Here is a 21,549-nt window from a genome sequence, read left to right on the forward strand (position 1 = left end):
TAGAGAATAGCAGATATAATACGGTACAAGTAATGTATTTTCCAATAGCCGATATAGCCGTATATAGGGTTAAAGTGGTTAAACTGATTTTTATACTATATTGAAAAAATTTGCTGGGGACCCCCTGGAACCCCCTCAAGGACCCCAGGGGGGTCCCCGGACTCCACTTTGAGAACCACTGGGTGGTAACTGTTGTCGTCCTTGTTGTGCGCTGAAGGCCATCCACGAAGACGAGGACGAGAACATCGACCTGGGCTCCAGTCTGCTGCTGAGCATTCTGGGTACTGAGCACCAGCACCTGTACCCCAACATCCTTCACCTGGTGATGGCAGACGGGGCGTATCAAGAGGGTTAGTATCACATGTTTTATTATTAACATCCTTCACCTGGTGATGGCAGACGGGGCGTATCAAGAGGGTTAGTATCACATGTTTTATTTATCAGTTTTATTGTTATATCACAGGTTTACAGGTGGAAATCAGTGGTTGAAATTCATTTTTGGGCAAGCTCCATCATTTCGTTGTTTTCCTGGAAAGACATAAAAGGGGAGGGGGGGGGGAACAAAGAGAAAAATAAAAAGATATGTAAATACACATAGCAGCAGGTGTGTGAGGTTAGACATAAGGTGCAGAAGAGTGGCAACGCATCGGTAGGTCCACGTAGCAGCAGGTGTGTACATGGGGTTAGAGATGAGGTGCACTCTGTCTGAGACGTGCAAAGCAAGTACAAACATTTTGTAGTGAAGTGTGTCTGTGTTGGGGCACTAAGGGCAGACATCTTTTCCAAAAATTCAAAGTCTACATGCTTGTTCACACACTTCTATTCTTCTACAGCTTCTTAGGTGCTTTGGGGCTGAGATTATCCATTCAGCAGCACAGCTTGGCAATTAATTTCACTTAATAGCCGAGGTCACTACGCTACTTTTTTTCACACAGTATTGTTTCCATAATTAATTCAAATAAAATAAAATCCTTGAGTTTCTCGGTTGTTCACTCAATACATGACGGCTGCCTTCCTGGTGTTGCTGAGGGAAAGAGGACCTTGTGCACAGATTGCCCGTAACAGACTAGCAGACTGTGGTAAACACAGTTAAAAAATGTAGTTCTTCACCAGGTTCAAACTAAATTTGGAATGGAAAAGTTACAGTCCTAGTCTGCGTATATGTGTATGTCACTATATGTATGTCACTCTGACTGCAAATATGTCCACAAGAGGTTGCTGAAAATACTAAAAATAACAAAAGAAAGAACTACCTCAGGGTTCTCAGGGTTCCCAACTTCCCACACATCCTGGAAAAGTGAAGTCAATTCTATTTAAGCACATTTAAAAACAGTTATAGTCTTGGAATTAATCCGTTGTCCTGGAAAGTATTTTATATAAATGGTAAATGGTGCATGTATATAGCGCTTTTATCCAAAGCGCTTTACTGTGATTGTGCCATTAACCCATTCACACACCGATGGCGGAGGAAACCATGCAAGGCACCAACCTGCTCATCGGGAGCAATGAGGGGTTCAGCGTCTTGCTCAAGGACACTTCGACACTTACGGTGCGTTTTAACAGCGGGCGATCAGCGGGCGATCAGGATAGTATTTTCCGGAAGTGCATTATATGTCTATGAGAGCCGGCGACTACTGGCGATAGGGCGAAGTGGGCGGGGGGGGCGATGAAAGATGGATTTTCTTTATCTTTTGGACGATGTCGCCCGGGATCGCCCGAGAGTCGCCCGCTGTTAAAACGTACTGTAACTCTAGGGGAGCCCCCCAGCCCGGGATCGAACTGGGAACCTTGCGGTTTTCCAGTCCACTCTACCCCTGAGCCACTGCCGCCCCTATATGTATAACAAGTGATTGACTACACCTTAAGTCGATCAGTGGTTCTCAACCGGTGGGTCAGGACCCCCAGGGGGGTCCCCACATGGTTTCTGTGGGTCCCCAGATAATTTGTTTAATGTGCAACATTGTTTTCTCACTCAGCAGTCAACAAACCAACATACAGTATAAGTGTATTACAGGGTATCTGTAAAAATATAAAATAATAATAAGACCATTACTGCGTCAAAAAGTAATCAACAAACTATACTATAAAAACGGGTCAAACATTGGCCAAATTGTCAAATAATATGAAAATAGCTGATCTACGGTACATGCTCACAACGCCTCGCAATGAGAGGTGTTGCTTTCACAAGATTTATCTATAGAACCAAGGCAAACAAAAGTAAATGCCTCAACTCCTACAATTCCAAGTGCTTGTCAGGTGGCGCTCCCCAGTTCAAATATGATTATGTTGGGGAATCGCGGCCTGAAAAGGTTGAGAACCACTTATGTAGCTGGTAGATAAGTAGGTACAGTAGGTGTATAATTATAGGAAGGAATAGGTCAGGAAAGGTGTACATTAAGATGCAGCCCATTAGATTAAAGCTACGATGAATAATCATCATTTAGCCATCAGCTGCATGTTTTAAAACCTGTAATGCGTGACGATACTGATCAGTGACTGCATAGTCTGACTTGTTCATCCAACGTGAGTTGAGATGTTGGAAAAAAAGCAGGTGCTCTTCCTCTGGATGCCTTTTTGTTTAGATGGTGGGTGTTCAGCTATAAATTTAACTTGGTTCAAATACCACCGAAGTGGAAAAAGCGGCACTCCAAAATAAAGGATGCAAGACTGGCTCAGATATACTTTCTTATTTATTGAGAATGCTTGACTCGTTTCGGCCTCAGCCTTCCTCAGAGCAGATTGAGTCGAGAACTCGAGATGTTGTTACACTTGTTTTAAATTAATCCATTTAAATCAATAAGTAGCTATCCAGTATCGTATTAACTTTTTTTTCCTCATTGAAACCTCAGCTTGTCACTTCAGTTTGCAAGCTGGTCACTGTGGTCAGTTACGGTTTTACAAAATTAGATCAAAGTCCCAAGCCATTTTGTCCGAGGAAAAAAGACTGGACTTTTCAGCTACCAAAATTGGAAAAGTTTCCCCAATGGGAATTTGTGTTGCGTTGCAGTGTAGAATTTTATTGTTTAATATAATTTCATTTTATGTTCCTGTTGGAGAGACAGAGCTGACTGTGGTGCCCAGCGGAGAGAGATGAATATAAGACGATTTCCTTTGAGTGTAGTTACCAGCCGAGTGTGGCATTTTACTGCCCTCAAGCTAAGAGCCAACTTTTATTGTGTGTATTTGATGCTGCTGCTGCTGTTGCTTCTCCAATTTATTTTTTGGGATAATAAAGACCGATCTATCTATAACTTAACAGAACGTTTGTCTGTCTGTCAGTTTGTCCTTAGGCACACCAGGCACACCTCTGGCATTGTCCATTGTCTGTCTGTAACGCACTTTAAGCACCAGTCTGGTCAGACGAGGTCCTGTAGCTTCTCCTTCTCCTCCTCCACTCTTTGTTCCCTCCATCCCTGCGTTTCTCACCACACTCCTCTCTCCTTTTGTCTTAACATCACCGCCGTCGGCCACAGCAGCACACGTGTGCCTCCTTTTTTTTTAATTGCCGTGTTTTTGGAGGCTGTGAAGAATTGTCCTTTTTATATTTTATGCCCCTTTCCCAGCGCAGAGTGCCGTGTGAGAGCTCAGAGAGAACTTTTAATCTAATGTGCCAAATCCTATTCCCTCTCCAAGGCCTCATGGCTTTACCCAGTCACGTAGGGACTGAGAGAGAGGATGTGAAACACACCGCTTCTCTCCGCCAAAGTCAGTCATCAAGCGTCTCTCTTTGTTTGACTTACACAGACTTTCCTCAAGATGAGAGTGAAGCTCTTTCTCTCAATTCAGCTATTCTATATCAAAGTTCTTTACATTCTCTATTCTACTCGTTTCTCTTTCCCCTAAAAAGGCACAAAGGGCTGGAAGATAATTCAGAACAGTTGTCTCCTGAACCTTTTCCTGGGAGACAGGAAGTGCCAGGACTCTTCTTTCTTGAGCATTAGCGGAGGCTTAGTTTTCAGATGCGTTTGTGGACGTTAGAAGAGAACTAAGTCATGTATCTGAAGTTGGTCATAAGCACATGTTTGAGTTTATGTCACAAGGGGAAAAAAATTGATTTTCATTGCAAAATAAGGTTTTGGTCCAAATGGATTGATTCGACTCCTATTCTTCTCAGCTTTGTTATTAAATGAGAGACTCTTCACACTATTCAGGGGATGTATGAGAAGGCGAGAGTAATGAGTAAGTTATTGAACTATACTTTACAGAAATAAAAGAGCTTGCATTTACGTGAACAACAACATTACATTATTTCAAGTCTAGAGTGAGACCCTGAGGGCCAGAATTAAATTCACCATCATAAATTCAATCATTTAACGGCATAATAGATTAACGATAACAGAGCAATCCAGAAGGTATGCATAGTTGAGCTGCATTTTCAGGGAGGGGGCATAACAGTACTACTAGGGCTGTGAATCGTCTGCTATCTCACGATTCGATTCGATTCCGATTATTGGGGTCACGATTCCGATTTTTATCGATTTTTTCAAAACAAACGATTCTCGATTCAAAATCGTTTTTTTTCGATTCAAAAGCGTTTTTTTCCGATTCAAACGATTCTCGATTCAAAACGATTCTTGATTCAAAACATAGGATTTCAGGATCTACTCCAATCTGCTGGCATGAGAACAGAGTACATTTATGTAGCTTCTATAATTGTAAGGTTTTATCAACTGATAATAATGTAAACACACAAAGGTAAATCCAAAATCGATAAAAAAAAAAAGAGAATCGATTCTGAATCGTCCAACAGTAGAATCGCGATTCGTATTCGAATTGATTTTTTCCAACACACCTAAGTACTACTACAGTAATCAGATATAATGTCCCTCAAGTTTTTGTTGCCACCGTCGCAACAATTGCTTGCTCGCGGTGGGACAATGGCACTATAAACTGTAAAGGCAGTGGGTAAATATCTTTGAAACAAATATACAGCAGTGGCGGTTACACAGTGATTAATAACAGAATGTGTAAATATGAAATGGTCCACATCAGGTCAGTTGTATTTTCCCGTTACACGCTCTGTGTGACTCATGCGGTTTCATGGATGACCTATGCGTAGGGGGGCCACAGGGTGAAAGTTGCATGGCTATCTCTGGCATTCTGGAGCCGTTAACGCCATTTCCATCACTCCAGATTAAGAGAGATGATGTGACCCGTGACCCCTCGGGGGGCCCTTTGTGTACTCAAGCACTCCAGCTACTGCCCATCTAATCCCTTCTAACATCATGTACATTCTCCCTCTGTCTCCCTGTGCCCCTAACCCCTTACCCCACCCCTACCCCGATTTCTCTTTCAGACAACGATGAATAGTATTATGGCTGACGACCGATGTGGCCGGCAGCAAAACGACAATCTGCTGGCCGTCCAAAGTCTTCCCGCGACGCGGCATCGCGCTGCAGGAAGAGTGTCTATGCATGAAACGCGTCAGAGCAATGCATCTAAGAAGTGTTTCAGGCACACTTGCATGATGATGAGGAACTGGTGCACTTAATGAACTGTTTTCAGACAGTATTTGTTCTTTGGCTTTCGGCACCTAAACACCATTTTTCTAACCAATCATTCACGCAGAGAAAAGTGCATTATTATCCAGTACGTGTTCCCTAGTACTAACCAAAGTGTAACGACAACGTAGGGTTGGGCGATGTGACTCTAAATCAATATCACTGTTACTGTATTCCAAAATGTTAATTATAAAATAGTTTTTAAAAATTGTGAAAATAGCAGATCTACAAGCTCAACGCGTTGCATCGGGCGTGTTGTGAGCTTGTAGCATTTTTTGTACCCCACCATTGTACAACGAAGTATAATAGAGGGTTAATTGGTTAATCAGACTAATTGATCTATTAGAATTCGTTCATGTCAATTCATTGATTCAATTGAAGAAATGTTTAATAATATTTATATATAAAAAGTGAAAGAAATGATTAGTTCATTGCCCAGCCGTACGTCAAGGTTCCTGTCAGATATATATGTATGTATCTATCTATGAATGTGCGTGTCCATAACTTATTGAAACGTGTCTGTGTCAGTGTGTGCCGTCATATTCGCTGACTTTCCAAAAAGCCCTACACTACATTCACTCTGGTTTTTCACGGTTCATTGAGAGTCCACACTGGCGTTCCACTGGACGGGCCCTCCATGGCAACGCCACTTTTTTTTGGCTCCGCTCGCAGTCAGGTGCTCATTCTAATTCCGAGGAGGGGTGCCCGCCGCACACTTTGTCGCGAGCTTTCAAGACATTTAAACCGTGCAAAAAGAAAACTCTGTTATTATGTACACAGTAAACATTTTTTTGCTACAATTCCACAGAAAAACCGGTTGAAACCTCCTTTTTCCTACAACTTTGTACCATCAGACTTTAAGTGTTAAGCGTTGTCTAATCGTTTGCTTTTTCATGTTTCTTAACGGCTTGGTAAAGCCATGTTGGTTCAAAGAGAGAGAGAGAGAGAGAGAGAGTGAGTGGGGGGGTGGGGGTGGTGGGTGCCGGGTGGGGGGTCTTGTGCGTTGCCATAGTAATGTAGCCAGCTGCACGGAAGTGCTGACTTATGTAGCGCAGTGTTTCTCAACGTCGGGTCCGGGGACCACCAAATGGAGTGTTATGAATGGAACCAAATGGACCCTTATTTGGTTACATTTGTACACTCTCAGAGTTAATTTAACACTGAGGACTTTGTAGTGTAGATTGGATTCCCAGAGATAAAAGAAATATAATAATAATGTCAAACTGGGGGTCCACTGATGTAGCGTCAGCTCATAACACTATTCTGCGCAGGGAATTGTACAGATAGAGAAAGCAACGGATGATAACAATAATGCATATTTGATAATTTAAGCATTGTAATTGTTTCTATGTAATAAACACTTTTTTTTTAAAGAAACATGTATTTTCTGTTTTGTACATGTGATATACAACTCATCGGACATGAATGGGTAACTTAGCAATGGGTACATTACACATGTAGCTGCCTTAAGCACTTACAGTATGCCCTGTTTCATGAGCTTGTAGAAATGCTAGAAAATAAATTATTTTTTTTTGAAAATGCTTGTCTATAATGACACAATAATGACGCCAGGTTGTACATTAAGACTAGAATGCTCTTTATTGTGCTTTGCACAGGCTATATAGTATGTATGCCAGCTAAGGGTGCACGATATTCGTATCAATGCTCCTCTTGCACACTTGAAGAGAGAGACCCAGATTTATGTATAGAAACCTCCATTCTGTCATGATACCAGGAAGACCTGTAATATTCCTCCGCCTTATTTGGTTTAGGGTGCCTGTGGACGTGTGGCTGCATTTCCTCTTGTCCTCTGAGCTCAGCCATAAATAACTGCACAGTCGCAGCTCCTAAAAAAGACAAAGGAAGATATTTTATCGTTTGTATACTGTCATCTGTCATTTGATTTAAAGTGTATTGTAAAAACTCTGTGGGTTGAACTGAGAAACATTGCAGGGCACGGCACCAATCGACCGTACACCACAAATCAGTACATTCAATATATTTATAGCGAGGAAGCATACTGTATGTGTCTGCTGTTACAGTTCTAATTTACACATTCTATTTCATGTCTTGCTTTGTGAATTGCATTAAAAGCCTAGTTGGCAGATTCATGTTCGGCAGTGAATTACAATGTAGATGAGGAAAGCATTTACATGGAAGGCAGGCTTTGGCCTGTTCATGTGTCAGTTCTCGAGGGGCTTGTTTCATCTCCCAGGGGGCTTGTTGGACGTCTCACTTTGATCAATATAATGGTACATGGCAGTATTTTAGGTTAAGACTGGAATAATGCTACAGTACCACCTCTAGATTTGAAGATGTATAGGTTTTTAATTTTCACATTCAAATGAGATGACTACCACAATGAATCCAGGATCAGTGTTAAGTAGTTCGTTAAGAGAGTAAAGCAATTATTCATATGAATTAGGCGAGACCTGATTTCAGCTGTATTCACAATAGGAGAGTACATGTCTCGTGCTGCGTTTATAAAAATCCCCTTGTACACGTGTAGGATTTAACAGCTGTGCTGCAAATGAAAGGTAGCAGCGAGGACAAGAGACAGATCAGACATGGATTATGGCTAATACTGTCTTGCTTTCTCCCACACATCCTTGTTGTTGCCTGACATAATCCCGGGGATGAAATTAATTTAGTTCCTGGCTTGAATTCCCCAGGAGGCTGCCTGTAGATGGATTGATCTCAAGTCTCAAAGGAAAAATTAGCCCACCACAGATGCAGGTGTTCACACTTTATCTGGGAGGCATTCATTGACATTCAGCCGTGGTGTCTGATCTCATTTGAAAGCGCTTCGCCTCAGGGCTGGAGGTAGTAAGTCTTCAAGTCTTATCTGGAGAATGCAAATGAGATGAAATGCCTGGATTTTCTCCTACTCCTGTATCAATTAAGCCACCGGTATTTTTAAACACTTATAAGCCCTATGTACTTTGTCGTACGACAAATAGCGGGAAAGTAGTAGATCTACCAGCTCACAAGTCGTGTTGATGTATTGGGAGCTTGCAGATCAGCTATTTTCTAAATGTTTGGATCGATTGACTGATTGATTCATTGTATGGTGTTACCATGTTGTCCTATTGTGAACAATGTTATTGCAAAGGATGAGTAGGCTCTGATAACTGTACAAGACATTTATTGATTTCAATTTTGTATTTATTTGCCCCTTCAGTGTTTGTCACGTTTTCCCTGTGATGTTGGCTGTAGGCTGCTCAACAAGAGAGGACATTATGTTGTCATTAAGTTGTCAGATTTGATCCCTGCAGGGGAAAATTGTCCTCTGCCTCTGCTTTCCGCTTTACTGTTTATAGGCAATAATGCAGCTGTCACTGCCATCTCGTGTGTGTGTGTTTATTTGTGTGTGTGTGTGCTGTTTGTGAAATTGAATAACATTTTCACTGTGTGGTTGTAATGGTAAACTGATTACCTCTCATGGTCAGGGAATCACTCATGTTGCCTTTTTTTTTAGCATAACAAAAAAATAATTGCTACCTTTTAATAGAGGCTCTCACAAAACACGTGTAAAAATGGGATTGTGGGGCAGTACACGGGGGTCGTGCATGAAAAGAGGGCCAGGGGTTATTGTCTCTGTGTGGGGGTTGTGGAGGGGGGGCGGGTAGCAGTGCAGCCTACACACACACACACACACACACAGATGAAATATGAGCACCAGAGCTCCTGCCAGCTCCTACACAGGACCGCTGGTGACAGAAGAGGGCCACCTCCATATAAATCTACTCTTTATTGCTCATTTTTCTTCCCTCCCCCCACTCCTCGCCCTCCCTGTCAAAGTGCGGCGTCCTCTGAGTGAGATCAATGTAAATCACATCCTTTATGGTTTTCACTCTCTCTCTCGCTCCTCGGTGCAGCTGAGCCCTATCGCAGCTAATGGGTGAAAGGTCTTTTCTATCTCATGGACTCATTTGTAATGAAAGTGCCCCCACGGCCCACCCTCTATATGTATGTGTATATATCTACCTATAATGTATATAGCCTATGTAAGGGGGGTGTATATATGTGTGTGTGTGTGTGTGTGTGTGTGTGTGTGTGTGTGTGTGTGTGTGTGTGTGTGTGTGTGTGTGTGTGTGTGTGTGTGTGTGTGTGTGTGTGTGTGTGTGATGGACCTCTTTGCTTATTTTCAACCTATCTTCATATAATTAGTCCTCACCAATGCTCATTATGAGATGGCACCATTTGTGTCTACTCAATAAGTACTAGTGTTTCAGAGGACGGATCTCCACACTTCAGAAACCTGCCTAGTGTCTACCAATGACATCATTGGTAGACAGGTTTGGTCATTTCAAAGAATTTTGTTTTATTTGTATTATTATTAATGCAAGAACAATAGCTTCTATTTCAGAGTGTAAACTTTCCAGGAGGGGAAAGGCTTTAGTTTCTATTAGCTTGGAATCTCCTTTGGTAAACAGAAATGGCAGGACCTAGGAGTGTTAAAGGGGCAAAAGGTCTTACAAAATGAATGACATCATTAGTGTACACAAACATTTAAATTGTTCCATAACAATTCAAACATTAAAATGTCTAAATCTTTCATGAAATTCATGAAAGCCATTGATCGCTTTAATTGTGTGTGTGTGTGTGTGTGTGTGTGTGTGTGTGTGTGTGTGCGTGCGTGCGTGCGTGCGTGCGCGTGTGTGTGTGTATGGGGGATTATTAAGGTAAAAAATCCCAGTGTGTGTGTGTGTGTGTGTGTGTGTGTGTGTGTGTGCGTGTGCGTGTGTGTGCGTGTGCGTGCGTGCGCGCGTTATGGATGTGTGTGTATTATGGATGGATGAGTGTATTATTCTGTATTATGGATGTGTGTGTGTGTTTGTGTGGGGGGGAGTGCGCGTGCGTGCGCGCGCATGCATGTGTGTGCGCGTGCGTGCCGCGCGCGTGCTAGAGGGGGGGTACCGTAGACACATCATCCGACAAATCGACGCCCTCCTCCCGGACCAGAGGGGCAGCCTCCTCCTCCTCCTCCTCCTCCTCCTCATAGAGTCCATCAACACAGCAGTCTGTAGTACACACACACACACACACACACACACACACACACATAGAACAGTCAGTCAGTCAGTAGGACATGGCGCTCCTCCACAGCGGAGCAGCAGCAGCAGCAGCACAGCCTTTCCTCCTCCTCTGTCCAGTGTGTCTACACTGAGACTAGGAGGTGTTTTATACATTAAGAGGGTCTTTTTCTTCTTCTTTTAAAGAGTGTTGAGGGTCCTGGAGACAGAGCGAGAGACCCCCACTTAGCCTACCACAGAGAGAGAGAGAGAGAGAGAGAGAGAGAGAGAGAGAGAGAGAGACTCTGGTAAGTAGCGGCTAGCGGGGCTAACACTACACTACAGACACTCTGTAGTAGCGGACGGGTTGGGGGAAAAAAGAGGAAAGAAAGAACAGATCTACAAGCTCGCAACGCGTCGCAATGCGACGCGTTGTGAGCTTGTAGATCTGTTCTTTCTTTTTTTTCTGGCCAGCGCGAGCGACAGCCTCGCGCTCGTGCCGAATGAATATCGCGATATCATACTAGTGTCGATAATTCCTCTCAAAAACAACTTTATCGACTTAAAAAGCAGCGGTGGAAGAACTTAGAAGTACTCGGATATTATTATTATATATATAAGTAAAAGTATCAATACCGCAACATAAAAATACTCTGTTACAAGTGAAAGGGCTGTTAAAATTCTTACTTGAGTAAAAGTACAAAAGTATTGGCATCAACATATACTTAAAGTACTCAAATGTTTGAAAATAGCCTATACAAAAGAGGGCTAAAGTGGTTAATGTATGTTTTATGATATAATAATGTATATCTGCAAAGTAACTTAAGTTTTCAAATAATTGTAGTGGAGTAAAAGTACAATATTTGCCTCTGAGATGTAGTGGAGTAGAAGTAAAAGTATTGAAAATTGGAAATACTCCAGTAAAGTAAAAAAAATACCTCAAATCTGTCCTTAAGTACAGTACTTGAGTGAATGTACTTAGTTACTTTACACTAGCTGTAGTATACAACCCTCGTAGACGTATTTATGATTCTGACGTTTTCAATCTACGAGAGTTGTAGGGTGCACTTCCTATAGTGCTTTGGACTTTCTGCACTATGCCCCGTAGACACTCCAAACATTGTACAAAATGAAAATAAAGGTGCTTACCGCCGAGCCCCAAATGTTAACTACTTCTACGGGGTATTAGTTTAATGTAATAATCCATATATTTAAAAAAAGAAGTGTTTTAATGCCGTCTGTGGCCGAACGCCATTTTTTCACCCTCGTTTACTTCCTGTTTACATTTAGTGTAATTCCGGTTTTCACCGGATGCGCCCCCTCACTTCCCGTCACTAACGCCCATTGGGAACTTCCGACAGAATCGGCCACAGACGGCATTAAAACACTTCTTTATTGAAAGATATGGATTATTACATTACACTACTACCCCGTAGAAGTAGTTAACATTTGGGGCTCGGCGGTAAGCACCTTTATTTTCATTTTGTACAATGTTTGGAGTGTCTACGGGGCATAGTGCAGAAAGTCCAAAGCACTATAGGAAGTGCACCCTACAACTCTCGTAGATTGAAAACGTCAGAATCATAAATACGTCTACGAGGGTTGTATACTACAGCTAACTTTACACCATTGTTTAATTAAAACACGACAAAACAAACTCCTTCCCGTTACTTTGTAACGTTAAACATATCAAAGTTAGCCCGTTAGCATAGCCAGCTAACTTTACTAAGACACTTTTTAAATGTCCTTTGAACTTGTAACGTTGAAGTTAAACGGCTTGGTTTTTTAATGTTTGCTTTAAAAACTGCTTTACTAGACTCTTTACTGCAGTAAAACAACAACATGTCTATGGTCACAGTGTAGCCAGTGTAATGGAGTATTATTATGTAATGCTGGCTACAATGTTTCACTGGCTGCTCTGCTGAGCAGTGATGGAAAAAGTACTCACTAAATGTTTTACTTGAGTAAAAGTATCAATACTGCAATGTAGAAACACTCTGTTACAAGAAATTAAAATTTTACTTGAGTAAAAGTACAATGGTATATTGGTATAATTCACTTAAAGTATCAAAAGTGGAAAGTACTCATTATGCAGAATGTCCCATTTCAAGTTTTCAAATGTATAAACATCTTTTGAAAATAGATGCAACGCATTGTGAGCTTGTAGAGCTGCTATAATTTTCAAATGGCCCGAAATACATATATGGCTGAAGTGGTTAATGTATGTCTTATTATTAGAATAATCAAAATCTGCAAAGTAACTAGTAACTAAAGTTTTCAAATAATTGTAGTGGAGGAAAAGTACAATATTTGCCTCTGAGATGTAGTGGTGGAGTAAAAGTATTTGAAAATTGGAAATACTCCAGTAAAGTACAAATACCTCAAAATTGTACTTAATTACAGTACTTGAGTACATGTACTTAGTTACTTTCCACCACTGCTGGCTGCCGAGTACAAGTACGACTTGTTTAAGTTATAGGTTTCCATCCAAACACGCCAGAATGTGCTTTGTGAGAGCTGGGAATGTTTACTTCCAGACCCATTAACATCGTTTTACCTTTTTACCGTTTCACCTTTTTTTTAATATTACTGTAGTGTTATATTACATTACTCCAAGCTGACAGATACAGTAGGTTTACTGGTGAACATAACCTCTGCTCTGTGAGGCAAATCACTGGCTTTCACTCCTGTCCTACTGTTAGGAACAGACTTCAGAACTGTTACATTGCTGTTGCATTGCGTTGCATTACTCCATAATATATGACAGGCCAGATAAGCTGACAGGCAGGTTAACCTTGTGAGGGAAATCACTGGCTTTCACTCCTGTCTTACTGTTCAGCCTTATCCTGTAATCTCTCATGTTATGTTGACTAACATGTTGCTCATTTGATGTCAGAACACGTAGATGTGCTTCAGACTGAGTAAGAAAAACTCTTTGTCTTAATAATAATACATCAGACTTATATAGCGCTTTTCTCAGTACCCAAAGTGGCAAAGTCTTAGCTACAGACAGTATACTGGGATTGATTGCTTGACATCTTTAATTGACAACATGCATGATCGTTGCTGTCCGGCAGAAACCAGCAAACTCCATTTTTCCGCTTTTGCATTTTTTCCCATAAATCAGTGCTATTGAACACCCTTTACGTCTGTGTGTTCATTAAACAAATATTGAACCAAGGTAAGGTATTAAAAAGCGCTTCTGACAAAACCAGCTAACTCCATTGGATCCTCAAACTTTCTGCGAAAACCAGCTAAGTCCTCCAAAGGGGGGTGGAGTTAGCTGGTTTTGCCGACTCCAGGCTCCACCCCCTTTTGACCTCCAACCTCATTGTGAGCTTGGAGGTCCATTCAGATGTTCTTATCAATGATGAACAAAACCTCCTAACTCCACTTTTTGTTTTGTTTTTGTCATTTCCTGAAAAATGAACATTTTGGAGTTAGCTGGTTTCTGCCGGACAGCAGAGATATGCATAATATGTGTACGTATCTGTCAAAGGGATAAAACACAATGGGCACAAAGAGACTATTTCCATTGTGGTCCTGTGAGTGTAAGTGTTTGTGTATGGAGGTTTCCTAGATAGTAAATGGAGAAATGTGGTTTTCTTTGTCAATGTTTTCTAACTACTAAAGTTACAGCCTGCCCTGTGTTGGTGCGTCAGGTTATGATTACAACAACTGTGTAACGTTTCAGTTTTAATGATGTAAATTCACATGATGTGAGATTACGTTTCTTGTGCTCGGCATCGAAAGCAACAGTCTAGAGTTGCCTCCGCCATCTGTCTGGGCAATGACCTATTTCTCCTGTTTTACAGCCGAATGATTAGCATATTTCAACTCTTTTTTTACAGATAATGCAGACGCCATGGCCATAGGCGAGGCATGGGAGTGACGTGAAGTTCTGCTTCTTGCTGCCAAAACCCAAACGTATTTTTATCAGCACCATGTCTCCTCTGCTGCTGCTGTAGTAGTAGTAGTAGAGCGAGAGAGAGAGAGAGAGGCACTAAACGTGGAGAGAATGGACGAGTCCGTGCTGCTGGACCTGCTCGAGTGCCCGGTGTGTCTGGAGCGGCTGGACGCCACGGCCAAGGTCCTGCCCTGCCAGCACACCTTCTGCCGACGATGTCTGCAGGGCATCCTGGGCTCCCGCGGCGAGCTGCGCTGCCCCGAGTGCCGCACGCTGGTGGAGTGCGCCGTGGACGAGCTGCCCAGCAACATCCTCCTGGTGCGGCTGCTGGACGGCATCAAGCAGAGGCCCCGGAGGGGGGCGGGAGGACCCGGGGGGGCCGCGGTGGTGGTCGCCAACGGTACGTCGTCGGGAGCCGCCGGGGCCAGGGGGGTGCAGGGCGGCGGACCCAGGGAGCAGGGCGCCCCGGGAGCGCAGCCTCAACGCGCTCAGGCCAAGAGCACCTCAGTCAGGGTCAGTAGCTACTGTGTGTGTGTGTGTGTGTGTGTGTGTGTGTGTGTGTGTGGGGGGGATTTTAAAATGTACCAGCGAGCGTGAATGCATGTTTTCCCATGGCTGGGGGGGGGGGGGGTCAAGCTTAAACAAAACAAGAGTAAATCTGTGTGGATTAACGGCAGCATGTTGCATTACTGGTGCCTCTAATCTTTGCTCCAGATAAGCAGTTAATAGTGATCATAAAGTCAGCCAGCTGACTACAGCAGAGCCCAGGCTGACGAACGACAGTGATTGAGAACATTTGCGTGTTGAGCCAACAAATGATTCCTCTCCCTATTTTTTTTTGCAGCCTGGCTCCAGCAGCATACTAAAGGGAAGGGTCTGTGTGCTTTCTTTTAGTTTGCTGCTGACGTTGGCATCTGCCAGGAGTCTGTTTTTCACTGAGAAGGTTCTCTGTTGTCGTGCAGTTTGTACAGAGAGTGTGTGTGTGTGAGAAACGGGTAGGGGCGGGGGCTATATAGTTGTATTAAGCTTGCTGCAGCCCTGATTCATATAAGGTACAGTTAAAGGGATACTTCACTTTCGGGCCGGGGACACATTTAAAAAAAATATTAAAAATAAATGAAAAAAGTTATGGAAAATTCATGGCCCCCTCACGACACGCAGTGTCCTACTAATGTGTGAGGGGGCCATGAATTTTCCATAACTTTTTTCATTTATTTTTAATATTTTTTTTAAATGTGTCCCCGGCCCGAAAGTGAAGTATCCCTTTAACTACAGGAACAAGATAGAAAATTGCTGTTTGCTCGGATCTCTTGAGGGCAGTTTAAGAAGCGGAGAGAGAGAGAGAGAGAGAGACGTGACTTACCGAGGCGGAAATGGGAATTACCGTCTCTGCTCCGTTCCTTTTTCAGGAGCCAGAGAGAGAAAAACACAGGTTGACATGAAATGTGTGGGTGTGTTGTGCTCAATGCATACTTGGAACAGCCACGTGTAAGATGAGACCACGGCCCGACGTTGCCAGGTTGTTGTCATGACAGCTCCTTGCTTTGCTGCTGTTTTTGTGCTCTTAACCTATTAAGACCGGGAGCGCATCTGTGTCTTTAGATTTCTTTGGGCTATTCAAAAATAGCAGATATACAAGCTCATAGTGCGGCACCGAGTGCCGCGCTATGAGCTTGTAGATCTCCTTTTTTTTTATAGATTTTTTTTGGGCGAATCTTGTGCAATTTTTTTAATTCCAGGGACCTCCAGAAGCAAAGATTTGAGTTACAAATGTTCGCTTTAACAATACATATATTCAAAGATTTACACAAATGTTCAGGATTTTTCAAAAAATAGCAGATCTACAAGCTCATAGCGCGGCACTCGGTGCCGTGCAATGAGCTTGTAGATTTTTTAATAGCCAAAGCAATTTTTTAATAGCCAAAGTATAAAATCATGGTTGTAGCTCAAATCTAAAATGACACAGATGCGTTCCCGGTCTTAATGGGTTAAATGCTTTTCTTTTTTTGCTTCAGCAAATCCTGATGTTTTTCTTTCTTTCTCCTTTACCTGCACTCCTCCCTGGGAGAGTCAACACGCAGGCCTGCTCTTGTAATCGTTTTCGTCGTCCGTGTCACGTGTTTCCACGTTGTTGGTTTTGAAAATCATTGATACCGACGCTGATGATAACAACATGTGTTGGACCAGTGTTTTATTGTGTTCCCTTTCCATGCGCTTGGTTATGAAATCCAGAATGGCTTTTGTTCTGCGTGCCACCGGATTTCTCTGAAACTGGACACCCCCAAGAGGTACACAAACTTTGTGCCATGGAAACATAATAAGGGCGGCAGGCAGTGCAAAAAACTAGTATTGCTCAAAATAAACAGCATGCTAGATAACAGCGTCCTCGCTGTTCCTGTTAGTCATTGTAGTAAATATCTCCAACGCATCTTAGATTCTAAGACGGTGATTCTCGACCCTTTTTAATGTCAAGGACATCCTTGCGGGATCAATAAAAGTCCATCTATCTATTTGCTAAACAATGACAGAGTGGATCTTCATGTCCTCGCCCAAGTGTATTCTCTGATTAATAACCTCACAGACTTGGCTGAATAGCGAGGAGTTATTTAGTTCTCCCTGGTAAATCGGAGGCATTAGGTGTGGGTGTTTTTCAAAGCCATTGATTTATGAGGTTTGCTCGGTGCCAAGCAACTTAGGCAGAGGATTCTGTCTCACTGTTTCACAGTTTGGAAGGAGAGAGAAAATCTTCCGCATGAAAACCAGCATTAAGGCCCACAGACACAGATGTGTATCTCTGAGACCCTCAGTGTACACCGTCAAATCCTCAGTGTTCATTTCACTCTGAGCGGGTCCAAATGGAACCGTGTTCCGTTTGGACCCATTTCCACAATTTTTGTTCCATTTGTACACTCTCTGAGTTAACAGACCCGTAAGGGTCCATTTTGGTTCTTAAAGGGACATTTCGACGATTTTGCATCAAACCCCTATTTTTATCTAGGTCTAGGACCCATAAACATGATCCTGGTGTGTTTTTTGTGTTTTATCTGTATTTTTTTTAGATTTTTATCCATATCCTCAGAGACTATGAGTCATTTGACTCATAGTCTCTTTATCTCACCTTATTTCCTGACTACAATGTAGACCACACCCCCACGCAGCCTCCCCTCCCCACAAGGAAGGGCAGTGCCCCAAAGCATTATGGTCATTGTAGTAATGCAGCGGTCCAGTCAAACCCCAGTCAAACACACAGACTTCTATATTTTTCTGGCCAATATGGTGCAAATTTCAAATTTTGCTACCGTTATCTACTACAAATATTATTAACATTGAGTGACTGTAAGTTCTTCCAGGGGTGAAATGCTCCTTTAACTACGAATCATTTAGATGGGAACCCCCTCTAGGACCGCTGGAGGGGGTCCCCGGACCCCATGTCGAGAACCAGCGATCCTAAAATATCCCTGCACACACACACACACACTTACGGCCCTTTTTTTCGCTTGTACAAAAACCAAAAAAAGCACAGGGGCAAAATAGTGTGTCGTTGCCATGCAATGTGGCCCCGACCGCCCAGCTCCACACAAAGGGGAAAGGAGGGCCCAGAGCCCAGATGAAAAGATGTCAAGGTTCTTCTGTGCAGGATCAGTGGAATGTCTGTGTGCTGATAATGTATCTGTCTTAGCCATGCAGGTACGAAGATCACAGGCCTTTCGCTGTTAAACGGCTACTGGGGGGGGGGGGGGGGACTTGCCTCATTTACCGTAGTATCACTTCTGTTCTGAGGGCCTTGTTGTGGTTGTTTTCAAAGGAGCGGGCACGGTGGAATTTCCCCTCTCTCTGCTTTGAAACCCCTGTTTGTCTGGGTGGTGGTGGGGAGGGGAGGTGGGCATGTTTGTGACTGCTCTATTATTTGGTCCCTCGGCGCGGCGAGCATTGACAGCTGGTCACCATTCTCCCTGCAGTCAGTGGGATGAAAAACGCACAATGCTCTATACTCTAGACTCACTCTGCCTTTAACGCACACAGTCCACCTAAATCAAAGCGTCTTTTTTTCATTTCACCAGAATCTACATAATTGTGGAATAAGAGTGCAGCAGGAGTGCATTCATATTCAAAATAGGGGGAGTTATGGACAAAATCAAATATAACCATAGTTTGACCAAATTGGCTCCATCAGGATTGTGACGGTAGTATAAATAGCAGATATACAAGCTGCGACGCGTTGAATAAAATGGGGCTTAAGTGATTAAAACCAGGTAAAGGCAGCACTTTTTGCCACATCACGGTATTACGATATGCAAAAACCCCAGACGATATATCTAGTCTCCTATCACGATATCAATGTAATATCCATATAATATTGCCCAGCCCTAATTCAAAGGCACTCACAGATTTGAACCCCACCCCATGCCTTGTCCAGATATGTAGTCATGTCCTGACCGTGTAAAGTCTTTCCTGCCCGTCCCGAAGGCGTTCTGCCGGCCAGCGGGGGAACGGGGGGGGGGGGGGGGGGAAGACGCAGTGGCGTTGCAGGTGGAAGATGTCAGCACATTAACCCATTAAGACCTGGAACGCATCTGTGTCACTTTTTCATTTGAGCTAAAAAAGCATTATTTTACACTTTGCGCTATTTTGATCGTGAAATCGTGAAAATGTGTGCAAATCTTTGAATATATATATTTTTTAAAGCGAACATTTTGAACTCAAATCGTTGCTTCTGGGGGGTCCCTGGAACAACATATTTTGAGATGGGGGTCCGACGCCAAATGCATATCATTTTGGGGGTCCTTGACATGAAAAAGTTTGAGAACCACTGATATAGAAACATACGTTTTTTTCAGAATACTGTTGGGATTTAGAAGACATTTGTAGAATCGGCTTCAGGTCTTAATGGGTTTAAACAGCTATAGAGATCAAAGCCCTGGGTCCGGGCCCATGCCTGTTCTACCAGCCAGAACACAGAAGTCCTGCTCCTTTAGGGACGGCTCGCCTCACTGCTCACGTTAGCTATGCACCCGGGACCCTCCCCCCCCCCCCTCCCCCCCCCCCCCCCCCTCACCATGCTGACTGCCTCACAACCAACTTTTTATTGTTGCGCCGGACGCCTTCTGTTTTTTTTCTCTTTTCTTTGCGAGCGTCCAGAGGGGTCGAAGCAATTGCTTGGAATTCTAGCATTCCAGCTGAAACCCCTGCCCCCCCCCTCTTACTACAGGCTCTTATCTGGTCAAAGGCTGGTCAGGATGGGGGGGGGGGGGGGGGCTCTGGCCCCGACAGATGCACAACGGGGTTTTGTTGCGGCTCCTCCTCTGATCTCACTGACTGACTGAAACGCATGTCAGGAGTGACGGACGCACAGGGGGGGCGACTCTGTGTGTGTGTGTTTGTATTACTATACTTGCGAGGACCAAGTCTAGTAGAATTTGAAGAAATATACATTGTGAGGACCGTTTTCCTGGTTCTCACAAGACAAATGGTTGTTTTATAGTTAAAAAAAACATTTTTTAGGGATACGTTTACAATTAGAAAGACATTCAGGTCAGGATTAGACATTTAGAGGTTAGGTTTAGGGATTGGAATTAGAGTTAAACATGATTTATACTTAGTTGCGCGCCAGTGTCATGCACCAAAAAATAGCTGATCTATAAGCTCACAACACGTCGCAGCGCGACGCGTTGTGGGCTTGTAGATCTGCTGTTTTTCAGCTTTAGGCTTACGGTTAAAAATGGCAATTATTATTTTTAAATGGCATTCATAACATGGCTGTCCTAAAGTGTAATGTCCTCACAAGTATAGTAATACAAACGTGTGTGTGTGTGTGTGTGACAGTGTGTGCGGCAGCGTGCGTGGGTGGGGGGTGGGGCAGGCTAGCGCCGACAGAAGGTGACGGGGTGCTAAGTAAAAAGGTGTCGGTTGGAACCAAAAGGGACAAATGTTAAGCTGGTATAGCCTCGGTCGGAGCCCCCGCCAGCACCCCCCCCCCCCCCAACAACCACCACCAGCACCACTTACTCCTATAGCAGTGAGCCGCTAGCTTGAGTCGGATCGATTATTTTCTTAGGGATTCATCTATCGATTACGTTTCCGATAAATCGAGAATCCCGTTTTTTTTGTGTGTGTGAATTTTTTTCTGTATTAACGGTGTGACAACAATGTGAAAAATGATAGGAAAAAAACACTTAAGCCCTACTTTATTAAACTTCGTACACGGGTGTCGGGCAAAAATAGCGACAGTTGCCCATCTACAAGCTCACAACGCGTTGCATCGCTATACTGTACCACCGCTCCTAGCAGTGAGCCGGTATAGCCTCGGTTGCCCCCCCCCCCGGGAGGCCCCCGGCATGTCTTTTGATATGGGGGGGGGGTGAAATAAAAGGGCCCGGTGTGTTGCTGAATGCAGGGCTGTGGCTGAGCTGTGTGGCCTGGCCCTCCTCCTCGACGGGCTCAGGGGCAGTGACTCACCTCCACGCCGATCACGTTACAGTGGATGTTTTGTCTTCCCTCCCTCCCTTTGTCCCCCCCCCCCCCTCCTCGTCGTATTCTGTTCACAGAAAGATCCAGAGCAGATAGTAGGGCGAGCGCGGCGGCATTTATCATGCAGGGGGGAACCTGGTTAAAAAAGCCTTAAGGAACTGTCTGGCAAGTCAGGGGGGCGGGGCGGGGGGGGGGGGGGTCAGGGGTCGTGGTAGTCCGGGGGGGAGGGGGGTGGGGTCCAAGCCAACAGAGCGGGGGTGGGGGGTGCAGAAAGGAATTAGAGAGTGAGAGGTCGCCTTGGATGTCTTCAATTATCATTCTGGCCCTCCGCAGAGCCCGGCCCTTCTCTCTCTCTCTCTCTCTCTCTCCTTCTCTCTCTCTCTCTCTCTCTCTCTCTCTCTCTCTCTCTCTGCTTTATGATAATGTCTCTCTGTCATTAAAGTTTTAGTGTGTCTTCTCGTCAATGCCGTCGTCCATTAGCCACGCCGCGGAGTCCAGGGCGCGTTTTTAAAAGCCGATACATGCACGCTAATGTGAACCCTAATAAAGATGTGATGAACAATAACAGCTTGAGAGTACAGCTCGTGTACATAGTAAAGTCCCCACTGTTGATTTATCTGTTTGCTCTGTACCGGTCCATTTGGTTACATTTGTAGCC

The 21,549-nt window shown here is 43.8% G+C and overlaps 2 protein-coding genes across 3 annotated transcripts in view; both read left to right on the forward strand.

The window, feature by feature from the left end:
* The window catches only part of nek1 (NIMA-related kinase 1), a 51,947-nt gene extending 46,052 nt beyond the window's left edge, over positions 1 to 5,895 (forward strand). For both annotated transcript variants that reach the window (XM_080430217.1, XM_080430218.1), the window contains 2 exons: positions 218 to 350; positions 5,297 to 5,895. In XM_080430217.1, coding sequence (XP_080286343.1) covers positions 218 to 350; positions 5,297 to 5,310 — 147 coding nt within the window. In that variant the 3' untranslated portion in view covers positions 5,311 to 5,895. The remainder of the gene's footprint in view (positions 1 to 217; positions 351 to 5,296) is intronic.
* A 4,695-nt stretch (positions 5,896 to 10,590) lies between these two features.
* The window catches only part of sh3rf1 (SH3 domain containing ring finger 1), a 101,152-nt gene continuing 90,193 nt past the window's right edge, over positions 10,591 to 21,549 (forward strand). Inside the window, exons 1-2 of the mRNA XM_080431324.1 lie at positions 10,591 to 10,824; positions 14,368 to 14,936. Coding sequence (XP_080287450.1) covers positions 14,535 to 14,936 — 402 coding nt within the window. The 5' untranslated portion in view covers positions 10,591 to 10,824; positions 14,368 to 14,534. The remainder of the gene's footprint in view (positions 10,825 to 14,367; positions 14,937 to 21,549) is intronic.

Source organism: Gymnoscopelus braueri (genome assembly GCF_963280865.1).
Source record: "Gymnoscopelus braueri genome assembly, chromosome: 6".
Lineage (NCBI taxonomy): Eukaryota > Metazoa > Chordata > Actinopteri > Myctophiformes > Myctophidae > Gymnoscopelus > Gymnoscopelus braueri.